The sequence below is a fragment of the Galeopterus variegatus genome, unplaced genomic scaffold (genome assembly GCF_000696425.1).
Source record: "Galeopterus variegatus unplaced genomic scaffold, G_variegatus-3.0.2 Scaffold3818, whole genome shotgun sequence".
Classification (NCBI taxonomy): domain Eukaryota; kingdom Metazoa; phylum Chordata; class Mammalia; order Dermoptera; family Cynocephalidae; genus Galeopterus; species Galeopterus variegatus.
Genome location: NW_007729929.1, coordinates 106,617 through 119,442, shown reverse-complemented (window position 1 = coordinate 119,442; position 12,826 = coordinate 106,617). Strand labels below are relative to the sequence as shown.

General features: G+C 36.8%; 1 protein-coding gene across 1 annotated transcript in view; it reads right to left on the bottom strand.

Moving 5' to 3' along the window:
- The window catches only part of ITGB1 (integrin, beta 1 (fibronectin receptor, beta polypeptide, antigen CD29 includes MDF2, MSK12)), a 26,390-nt gene extending 25,134 nt beyond the window's left edge, over positions 1–1,256 (bottom strand). The window contains exon 1 of the mRNA XM_008586071.1: positions 1,190–1,256. Coding sequence (XP_008584293.1) covers positions 1,190–1,256 — 67 coding nt within the window. The remainder of the gene's footprint in view (positions 1–1,189) is intronic.
- Positions 1,257–12,826: the final 11,570 nt, after the last annotated feature.

Here is a 12,826-nt window from a genome sequence, read left to right as displayed (position 1 = left end):
AAAAAAAAAAAAAAAAAAAAAACTACTGAGTTTAAAAATAAAAAAGGGTACTTCTAAAAGTTAATGAAAAGAGTGGTGTTATCTTGTAAATCTATTTTTCCATGAACTTTCTGAAGTATCCTCATATTAAAGTTTTTAGAATTCTCAATACACACTAATTTCTATCAGAAGTAATATCCTAATTTATACTCCCAAAACAGTTTACAAATAACCATTTCACCATATCAACACCACCAAGTACTTTAACATAAAAAAATTTTACTGATTTATCAAGTATAAATTAGGATATCAGTTCGATTCTCAGTTATTTAAGGTTTCATATTTTTCATATTTTTACTGACCATTTCTTTTGTAAATTTTCTGTTATGTCTTTTGCAAATTTTTCTATTGTTGTACTTATTGGTTTTTATTGGATTTCTGCACAAATTAATGAAGTTAAACTTTAGTTTCTCAACTTGCTGATGATGTTTTGACATAGATATTTGGGGTTTTTTGTTGTTGCTGTTGATTTTATGTAATTCAAATTTATCAATAGTTTCCTTTATGGTTTCTTCCTTCATTTTTATATGTAGTAAGTCCTTCCTATTCTGAGATCAAATAATTCAAATTGTTCTATGTAGTGTACTCTTCTGGGATTTGAAGAACAGAACTGGGTATCCATTATTCCAGATGTGGATGCACCACTGTTTATAAGGAAGGTTAAATATATCCTCAGCTTTATTTCCACTGCTCTTCCAGATGAAGTGAACACTGCAAGACTTTTTGATCAAAGAGCTAGAACATCTTCTCGAAAGCCAATTGCTCACGGTTTCATGCTTTCAGATAGCAATGGACTTCATAACATACCATTCCACACATTTACTTATTTGCTTCTAAATCTATTACATGCTTTTGGTTTCTACTTAAACACTCTTACACTCTCAAAAGAACTTTTTGTAGTCTACTCTATACCCATCATTTTCGCATTTCACTAGCCAACCTGCCTATCAGCATTCTGGGTGGCTGAAGCCAGAGGAGCCTGATAATGAAGGACTTTGTAGGCCCTTGTCCTTTACTGAGACAGATCCACTGCAGAGCTTTCAGAAGGAGTAGCACAATCTGACTTACGATTTCCCAGGAATCTAATTGGTCAAAGAGTGATACAAGATACTGAAACAAAAAGAAAATTAAGAAAACTTTCTTTTTTTACCTGTTAGGCCAAACACACAGCAAATTGAACTGGTAAGTCCAATCCAGAAAATCAGTTGTAAATTCATCTGAAATATAAAATGTGCACCATTATATTAGAAAATAATAAAGAAAAGAAAATGCATTAAACATAAAATGTTCCACCACCTTATCTTCTACTGATTTTATAAACATGATACTTCTCTAACCATTTCTCTCCAACACCTCTCTATACCTCTCCTCTCTAGCTGGTTACCTCACCTTTCACCTACACTCCTAAAGTCGCTGCCATACCAGATCCCCAGAATCCATTCTTGCCTTTCTCTAAATTGAATATATCTTAACATTTAAATAACAGTACTCTTGGAGAAACTTATGTTGAGTGAAACAAGCAAAGCACAGAGGGATAAACACCGCATGTCCTCACTCATAAGTGGGAGCTAAGTGAGAAAGAAGGAAAGAAAGACCACAGTGGTGCACTGGACTTGCAGAGGGAGAGAACATACCTAGGGATACAAAGGAAAGGGGGATGGGGAGGGAGGTCAGGGATAATTGGGGGGATAATTGAGTGGGGGACACGGTATAATCACAACTTGTGGTAATGGGCATGCTGCCAGTACGAATCTGGCCATTACATCTTAGGCACAAGTGGTGACAATCTGCTTTGTACCCCATGAATATTGATAACCAATTAAAAATAAATAAATAAATAAATAACAGTGCTCAAAAAAGAATACAGTGTCAAACAGTTTTGTCTTCTGGACTCTCTATCTCCATTATCTCCTGTGGCTCCCAGGGGCCCAAACAGGCATACCCAGATGCCTCAGTTCCTAAACATCAGTCTGAGTGAACTTTTCAAAGACCTGACTGAGTCATTCCCCTGCTTACAACTCTTCAGTAGTTTTTATTTCTCCTCAGGCTAAGACCAACAACCTGCACAGGGCCCCGACTCAATTTTTGAGTTTGAACTACTATTTCTCTTTTTAAAGAAAATCAATTTCCATGAACAGAATTAGTAAAATATTCAATTTCATTCTGTACAGCTTCCAGATCTACAAACTACACCAAAAACAAAAAACAAACAAAAATAATCAGACATAAGAAAACCCTGAAAGTCTTGAGTATCTTCCAGAATCTCTAACAAAAAATTAGGTAATATTCTGTATATTAAATAGACTACCCCAAATTCCAACCTTTAGGTATATAACTATTTTCTCAAAGTTTTCACAATGATATTAATCTATATCTTACCAAATTTCATCAAAGATGGCTATAGTCACAGGTTGCTGGCCTTATCCCCTAGCTATTTACTGCTCTTAGACTAGCAGTCAGTTTAATAATTATGCATAAATATCTGTCCCTCCCACAAGACAAAATACAAAAAAAAGTACAAATATATATCGAAAAAAGTTAGTTTTACTAGTCATCAAAAATATATAAATAATGCAATATAAGGTTAATTAGCCCCCCCTCAAAAGTTTTTTTAACCCAACGAAACCTACTGCAGACGGCTAAGAGAAACCAACTGGTAGCTCTATAAACTGACACAATTTGGGGGTCATTTATAACATGTAAACAAAACTGCATCCAAGACACTAACAAAAGTTGAGCATCACAGAAGTGTGAAATGCCTAACAATTCACAGTTTAAGGCCTGCCTAAAAGGTTTAATATGTAGTAAATCTATACAGACTATAGTTCTAAGTAATTCAAATAATATTATCAGTTCCAAAGCTATGACTAAAAGGACCTGGAACATTAAGACTCCTGAGGAAATGCATCACTGTGATGACTGGAGCATCTGCGCTGTTTCCACACAACATGAATGGAACAAATATTTGTTCCATATATGGACTGATACATGTTTCTTCAAGATATTATTCAGGCTACTTGAATGACCACCACTATGCCCTGAAAAATCTTTCAAAATATCATACGATTTAAAGAATCACCACTAAGATAAAGTTCTTAAGTAACAGAAAATGTTTCCTAATATTCTGAGGCTACGCTGAGTTAAAATATTACTTTAACTGCCACTGTTCTTTTCCTTTTATAAACCTTGACACACCAAAGCTCAGCCTTCTAAAATATGCATGTCTCTGGAAGAGCTCCCAACCCAGAAAAATGTTTCCTAATATTCTGAGGCTACGCTGAGTTAAAATATTACTTTAACTGCCACTGTTCTTTTCCTTTTATAAAACTTGACACACCAAAGCTCAGCCTTCTAAAATATGCATGTCTCTGGAAGAGCTCCCAACCCAGAAGCAGGCAAAACAAGTCTTTAGTGTTGAAGAACAGCTGAGAGAACAAGGACACAATGGCTGGAAAGAGCTGAGGGACAGATGTCAACTCTCCTGCGACTGGTCAGCGCTCTGGCAAGAAACAGAGGTGCTGTCTTTGGCAGGTGATGTCTACAGAAGGCCAGGCTTTCTCTCAGGCAAAGGGAGAAGGTCCAGAGGAGGACAGCAATGAAGAATAAAGAAGAGCTATGAGGACATGAGGCTCAGAACAGGACACAGTTAGAAAGCTGGATAGTAAAGAAGTGGCAGAGAAGACTCAGCAGCCTCCCCTATCAATCCTGACAGTCTTCTGCAGGTACTCAGTACTCCTTCTGCATGTGGGGGGGAGTGGAAAACTGCACCAAGAGAGTACCATACTTCAAAACCTCCCAAGGCCTTACTAGTCAAAGTGTGCTTTAGGGGAAAACTGCATCAGATTTACCTGCATTTACCTGTGGTTTAGGGAAAAACTGCATCAGTTTTAGGTCTAAGAACCACAATCTCTGGGGGCAGGGCCTGTATTTCAGCTGATTCTTCTGAGAAAAGGTTCCCTAAGGAGTTTCCTACCAATGGCATTCCACATAAGACAGCTCATTATGACGGGACAACAGGGAAAGATGCCTTTCAGATCCCATAGTAATCCCACCTCGTGTCTCCTCTTCATAGTCAAAGGTCCAGAACTAGTTGTCTACACTGGTCTCCATTTCCAAACTACCTCTTCTCTCCTCAGCCTCCGTAACTGGTGTCCACTCCCTACCATGCATGTGAAACTGCTCTTGCAAAAGAACTCTTTCCAGGCCTTAAATCTTACTTTCTACAATTCACTCACTCATACATTTCTTGACCACCTACAATATGCACTAGAGGGGACACATCAGTTTATCACCAAAGAATTTACACAAGCAACATTTAGGAGTATTCACAATTCTTTTTTAACACCCTCTCTTCTCTTGGACTCCACTGGTTTTCTCCAACCTCTCTGGAGGTTCATCCTCAGGCAACTATGTCCAATTTTGCACCAAACCTAGAAATACAAAGATCACTGCCTCAAGGAACTTTCAGTTCAGTTTAAAGACAAAATTACAAATAGTACAATATGATGTGATGGTTTCTGTAATGAAGACAAGGACACAGTGCATCTCCACTTTCCTGGAGATGGCCACGGGTAGGCAGATAAGCGGAGAGAAGATATTCTAGGCAAAAGGTTTGCACACACAGGGAAAGCTGTGGAGTCCTGAGAAGAATGACAGTAACTTCTTTCTAACTGCCTCTCCCCACCCAAATTGAAATTCTGCATCTCACTTTTTCTCTTTACAAAAAAAGACTAGAAAAAAATATATTCATATGTTTTTGTAGTTATATCTTGTTGGTAGACTAATGAATAATTATTTTATCCTTATAATTTTCTACCATACATATAAAGTATATTGTTTAAAAGTTTCAAATAGCAAAAAGGCCAAAAAGAATCTTGAAATACTTAGGTATTTATGAGACTTAAATTCTGAGTTAGAAATAACAGAAACCAAGACCAGGCAAGCAGGAGGAGCTAGGTTACAGAAAGCCTTAAATGCTATCCATGATAAAAGAGTTTATATTCTATTCTATAAATAGTATAGAAACTGAAAAAAAATTGGGCAGAACAGTTACATAACTACATATTTATGGCAGAAAATTAGTGTGGAAGAGGACAGGTGGCAAGATAGGAGCCAGCAGACAGACACAGAATTTACTGCAAAGGTTCAAGTCAGAGGTGACAAAGATCTATATGCAGATACAGGTCGAGCTTCTCTAATCTGAAAATCTAAAATCTGAAACTTTCTGAGGTCTCAAGCATTTCAGATAAGGGATACTCAACCTGTACAGACTAAAAGCCTGCTGTTGTTGGTGCTGTTCTGTAAGAGCTGATACAGGTATTCTGGTGATGCTACTGTGCTGCTCAGTTACCCTGACCACTTGTCAAGTGTTTTTTCACTGTATTAATGATATGTCATATTTTTTACTGTTAAGTACTTACATGTTAATAAGTGTAAGAAAATGATGGTTTATCAGTAGCATATAAATTCAGAGTCAGGCATGATGGTGATGCCAAACCACCACAGATTGTCCACATGGGTGGTGGAGATGGTGCCATCTTTGCTTTCTGATGGCTCAATGTACACGAACTTTGTTTCATGCAAAAAATTATTTAAAATATTGCATAAAATTAGCCTCAGGCAATATGTATAAGGTATATATGAAATATAAATAAATTTCATGTTTAGACTTGAGTCCCATCCCCAAGATATCTATCTTGTTATGTATACACAAAGATTCCAAAACCCGAAAAATCCGAAATCTGAAACACTTCTGGTCCCAAGCATTTCGGATAAGAGGTACTCAACCTGTAACAAAAATGAACAAGAAGACAAATAAATGAGTGACTGAGAGGCAGTTATGAGGAATCTGATGTTTGCTTGGATAAGGATTGGTGGGAGAAAGAAAGAAATCTAAAATAACCATCACTTTTAAATAAAGAAGACATAGGAAGGAGAATGGAGTTGGGGAGAAAATAACTAGTTTTGTTTTAGAAATGTAGAATGTGAGATGACCGTGTGAAATCTAGGGAAGATACCTACTGGGAAATTAAGACACGTGGGTCTAGATCTCAGGAGACATGTCAGGATTAGAGACACAAGACACTAGTTGTCATTATACTGTATAGGTGGTAACTGAATTATGAAAACGGATGAGATTGCAAAGAAAAGAATACTTAGGAAGAAAGGAGAGCTGACGATGGATTTGAAAAGGTGAAGACAGGAAAAAGAGAAGATAACTGATGGAGCCAGGCCTCTCTGGAGCACAGGGATGGCATCCAGATCACAAGGGAGTGCATTACTTGGAACAGAGGTAGGTGTAGCACCTTATCTCTGTGGCAGAGAGCTGAGAGTTCGCTCATGCAGGACAGCTTTCTGTGAAACGGGAAGCAAGGACAATGCTGAGAGAAAAGGAGGAAGGGCTACAGCACTAAAGAAAACTTGGAAGATGCAATAGGATTATAGAGCAATTTGGGGGTTGGAAACCCTAATGTATAAAGGCACATTTGTAACATTTATCTTACTTGTAAGTACCTGTTAATATCCGTCTTCTCTGATGGATTCTAAGCTCCAAGAGAACTGTACCTTGGTGTGTCTTACTCATAAGCTATAGCACCTAGAAGTACTTGGCAAAAAGTCAATGCTCAAAAATTTTTGCTGAACTGCATTAAATTTTATGAAGAGTTGTATAAAGAAGAGTTTCTCAGAATTAATGTCCAGACCCTCTCTAAATAGAAGAGTTACTGCAGATACCCTTGTGATGACTTAATTTTCAATCCTTATAAGTATATATAAGCCAATTTAAAGCAAGATATAAAATGCCTCATGCTCATGACTCATACACTATCAAGCCAAAATTAATTTACAAATACAAACACAGACACTGAAATAATTACTCTGTTACAAGGTGCTCAACCAGATAATCCAGATGTTGGTTGTTTATTATTATTTACTAGCACAGAAGCACAAATTCTTTAAAATGCTCGTAGAAATGCTCAGATTTCTGAGAATACTTTGCCCATGGGTCCTCAGACTCCAATCTGAAATTACTGAATTAATCCACTCATTTGCAGGGCAGGTGCAGAAGGAGGAAAAGGTGGGTAAAGAAATTGTGTTACTAACAGAAAGTTAACAAAGAAGAGGAAATAGTCAAAAGACTTTTGGGTAGGTAAGAGAAGAGGGGATCATGTAAACAAGGACGTGAAAAGAGCTGGAAAGTAAGAGAGTTGAGAGTTTAGAATTTCAGAGTCTTATGTGAAAAGCCTCATTAAAGATACAGCAATAGGTAATTTTTTAGCCAGGGTTCTGTCCCAAAGCAGAGCCTGAGACAAGAACTAGTGTGCAGAGAGTTTATATGGAAGGTGACCCCAGGAAAAGAGAGAGGTACTTGGAAGAGAGTGAACCAAGAAAAAGAGAAAAAGCCAACATAAGAGTACTTTATTGATCATACTGGTGCCTGGGGACTTGATATTGACAAGAGCTCTGGAGAAGCATACAGAAAGTCTGTCCAGAGGAGGGACAACAGGGTACACTCATCAACTCCAGTCCCCCACAGGTAAAAAGCCTGCCTCAAGGAGTGTTAACTCCCTGACACTTCCAAGAATTACACAGTGCATGTGCCCAGAAGGCCACTGCCAGCTTCTTACCCCATGGACAAAAAAGAGGGCTTGTCGGAAAAGCCCCAGGGGAAAGAGAAAAACACTGAGGCACTTGCGGCAAGATGCACCCAGCCGGCAGTGAGTCACAGAACTCTTCCCGGCAACACTGCGTGGAATCAGAGGGGAGGCCAAGAAGATGTGAGATGGACACAGAGGTTTCTAATACAATAAAAGGTTTCTAGAGTTGAAAGAATCAAGAAAACTGCTAGACCAGAGAGTAAGAAATATCATCTGCATGAACCCTTGAGGTCAACTAATGATGGCGAGAACTGGAGAGGAAAGACAAACTAAGCCAGGTGATTCACATATAGCCACATATACATGTATTAAGACAAATATAAATAATCTTTGTTTAAAAGACTTCAAGTTTAAGACTGACATAGCTCCTACCCATCTAGTACAGACATGTATGGTTGACTTGCCTTATGAATTGTCATCTCCTAGAAGTCATTTCTTCACATCCTCTGTATCTAGCACAATGTCTTAATATTTAATAAACAAAGAAACTAACAATAAAGATAACTGGAGATATTCTGATATATCAAAAAACAAAACAGTAAGCTTCCTGAGGGCTGATTTGTTCTTTTGTTTGCATCCACCATTGTACAACAATGGCCAGCACAGAGTTAAGACCGTGGACTATGGAGCCAGAATGCCTGGATTCGAACTAACTAGGTGAGTGACAGTGGCAAATTATTTACTCTGTGTCTCAGTTTGCTCACCTTCAAAATGTAGACAGTAATACTTACCTAATAGGGATTTTATGAAGTTTAAGTAAATTGATACATATAAATCATTTAAAATAATGTTTGGCAAACTAAGTATTAACTAACTGTTACTTGGTATAATTATTAATAAACATTATAGCAGGAGCTCAATAATAACTTGATTGAATAAAGAGGTAACCATGTTTGAACACTGTGCTTTTTTCAGTTGTAATTATAACCAGAAAATCTCGGAAGGATCCATGTTAGGGAAGATACAAGATATGGAAGAAAGGACAAAATTTAAAGATTAGAAATAACACAACTACATAAAGTAGATTAATATAGATTATTATAGCCATTCAGATACTCACTTTAAACTTGACATCCTCAATATCAAAACTTTTTTATAATGTTTTTAGGTTCCAAACCTAAGTAGGATTATTCTATTCAATGGGCTTCGAAACAATTAGATTCCTGACAATTTGTATGTAATAATAAAAGCAGCAAAACCTTAGTGTTTTGTACTACCATATCAGACAAGCTACAGATATTTCTGAATGCTAATATCACAGATCACCTTTAAAAAAGATCAGACCAGGGAATAACATACCTAATACAAATAGAAATAAGGAAGAACAATTGAGGCTTGCTGTGGTTTGAATGTGTCCCCCAAAGTTCATATGTTGGAAGCTTAATCCCCAGTCCAAGTGTTGAGATGTGGCATTTTCAAGGTGATTAGGCTCTGCCCTCATGATGAACTTTGCTGTTAGTTCAGGAGGGACTTCCTGATAAAAGGATGAAATCCATACCCTTCCTCCTTCCTCTGCAAGTGTTGAGATGTGGCATTTTCAAGGTGATTAGGCTCTGCCCTCATGATGAACTTTCCTGTTAGTTCAGGAGGGACTTCCTGATAAAAGGATGAAATCCATACCCTTCCTCCTTCCTCTCTCTACCACTTGTCCTCTCTTGTCCTTCCACCTTCCACCATGAAATGATGCAGCAAAACGGCCCTCACCAGATGCCGGCACCTTGATATTGGACTTCCCAGCTTCCAGACGTGAGAAATAAATTTCTATTGTTTAAGAATTACTTACTCTGTGGTATTCTGTCATAGCAGCACAAAACAGCCTAAGACAAGGGTTCTTATGTTATAGAGAAGCAAACACAGAAGCAGCTAAAAGAAAGAAGGACCAGATGCCGGCACCTTGATATTGGACTTCCCAGCTTCCAGACGTGAGAAATAAATTTCTATTGTTTAAGAATTACTTACTCTGTGGTATTCTGCCATAGCAGCACAAAACAGTCTAAGACAAGGGTTCTTATGTTATAGAGAAGCAAACACAGAAGCAGCTAAAAGAAAGAAGGAAACTTCCCTGAAAAGATACCTTACTACTAGATACTTGAATTAGAATTCTGTGTTATATTACTCAAACAAAATTACCAGTTTGACTTCATCCAGTGGACTACTAAAAAAGGAAGATCTATTTGTTCATTGACAAGGACAGACTAGGCATATACCTGGCACAGACAAGAACACAATACACTGAGTTTTGATGATTTAAAGTAATTTGTAATAAAAAGTTATTTCATTTATAATTTCAAAAAATTAGACTTTTATTTCAACACCTTCAAATGACTGTAATAATGACAAAAAAAAGTAACATCTAACTATCTCTTCCAAGTACCCCCCTAGGAGGTTAGGAATGATAACTTTGTTTTACAAATGAGGAAACAAAAACACTAAGATTCTACCTTGACACAGGTAGAATCAAAAGTTATATAGGTGAAATTGAAACCAAACAATCTGAAAACAGAAGCTGTGACCTGACTTTGTGTTTCATTAAACTATAATTTTTTAAAGGCTTACTTAATCACTATTTTTAAAGAAAGAACATCCTTCTAGAGTTAGAACTGACTCAGAGCATAGAAATGGAAAGGGCTTATAATGTTCTGTGACTTTATTTCTTGAGCATTCAAACGGAATGGAGACCAACAAAAATTATTTTAATTGTCATATTTCATAAGTATAGATAGGTTTTGTGCCTCATTTCTATAAAAGCATTTCACCCTAAGATCATTTTTTACCATATTCAATTTTACCTATGGAGTTCATTCCTCGAAGGCTGGGAACTTAACACCTAAGAAAAACTTCCACAGGAGAAAAAGTGAAAGAAAGTGAAGAAACCTCTGAAAATAGTAGAAAATCTAGATGAACTCATTATGCTCTTCAAGGAATTCAGAAAATCTCAAATAGATCTTTCTTACAGTGATCAAAAATAGTTCAGACCACAAAACTAGAGAAAAAGTACACAGAGCTAAGAAAGAAAGTTTAGGTCATAATCCTTTACAGAACTCATTAACATAAGGAACAGAGTCAACATAAAAGAAGGGAAGACTTGAGAAAAATCACACAATTCAAAATAATGAATCAAGCCAATTAGAAACATGACAACAGATCCAACGGTGATCCAATAAACAGACAACTGGTATACCATGACCACGACCACCACCACCACCACTACCCCCAACCCCTAAGGAAGGACACAGCCATATGTGAGAATGGGGGGGGGGGGTCATTTAAGCATTAAATCCAAATGCAGAATGGGGAGACGGACTTAGAATACAAGAAGAAAAATAAACACTTTAAACAAAGGTATGTGTAAAAACAAAACAAAGCCTTAATATGAAGGGCTGATCCAAAATGAGCATGAAAAATTGCCTGAACTTAGTTAATTCTTCCCAGTTCCTCTTGTCCACTCAAAAGGTAAGACATTACCTAGCAACTGATTTTTTTTTTTTTCAAACTACCCTGGTAAGCTGTTCCTTCTTTACACTTTCTGTGTCTGTAGTTGCTTTGCCCTTCCTGGTGAGGGAATATTAGCAATTGTTTTGGTTGAGAAAGTTTACTTTAGAGAAAGTTTACAAAGGTAATTATGAATGGAGGTAGCAAAAGAAGTTAACCATCCTGATTAATGGTATCAATAGATAAACACTTGAAAGCGAGATAATTTCAACTAAGGAGAGTGAATGGAGGTAGCAAAAGAAGTTAAGCATCCTGATTAATGGTATCAATAGATAAACACTTGAAAGCGAGATAATTTCAACTAAGGAGAATTGTGAGTTATGTGCCTATATTGCATAATCTTATTTGCTTTTTTAAGAAGATCATTCTAAAAATTTTTTAATCAAACTAATTTTGACCATATCTTTTGCTGTATCTCCTCTCAGCCCTGTAGTGGAGGAGCACAAGCACAGTGCTGGATATATTTTAAATATATAATAAACCATCTTAAAACACTGAAATATGACTTCCATACTTCCAATGGTACACACCCAATTTTGCATGTAAACACTTTCCTCATCACTCCACTGGCACTACACTCCCGAAACAAGCAGAATGCTAATTTTTCTTTTACCTTTCTTTTTTTTTTTTTTGATCTTCTTTGGCTCTTCATCTCTTCACCAACCACAATAAACAGAACTAACTACAAGGAAATTGTGGTACCAAAACATATTCATTTTTATTTATACATATAAGATATATGTATAAATAATCTTCATTATTATTTATGTATATAAATATACATATATAAATAATAATAAAGAATATTTTTCTTATTGTTTCCTATTAAGATAGAGAGATGTATATAGTAATATTTTATCAAGTAATATTTGCTAAATTAGATTGGATTCTGCCTTCTAACTATACTATCCTTTGAATATGTCACCCACCTGTCATCCATATCATTACCCATACCATTCCAAATTCAGTTCCATCTCCTCTACAAAGTCTTCCAAAACAACTTAAGCCAACGTTAATTTTTTTTCTCAAACACTATTAGGGAATATTAGCTGGCACAGTACATGTGTAAAATATCCTTTGGCATTCTTTATGTTTTCCTGAACTGAACACAACTTGTCCCAACTAGACAACACACTCAACATCAAAAACCATGCCAACCTGTTTATTTACACCCACTCAGCACAGCATTTTCCAGGTAGCTGGTACTTAATATACTGATAGACTAATATGTAATGTACAACTGAGCTACATCCTGATGAAGAGCTGACAGTGACATATTTGGATGGTCAGCCCCGGCAGGTATTCTTAAAAGGATAATGTGGCACAGTGCCTACCCTCTCTGGTGATGATACAAGAAAATGGTGCTCATGGGAGAAAGAGAAGCACTGCATTCTACAGTGCTTAGACAGGCAGCTGCTATCCTTCAACTCACAGAATGACAGAATGAGGAAAATGTAGAAAACCACGTTATAGTGTACATGTGGAAATCAAAGCCCTGGAAGGTGAAGTATTCTGACAAAGGTCACAAAGAAATACAGTGGCAGAGCCTGCATTGAAACCCAGGTTTCCTACCTCCCAATCAAGAAGCGTTTACTACAGCAAACTGCTTCTTTAACAATGTGTCTAAAACTAAATTATAT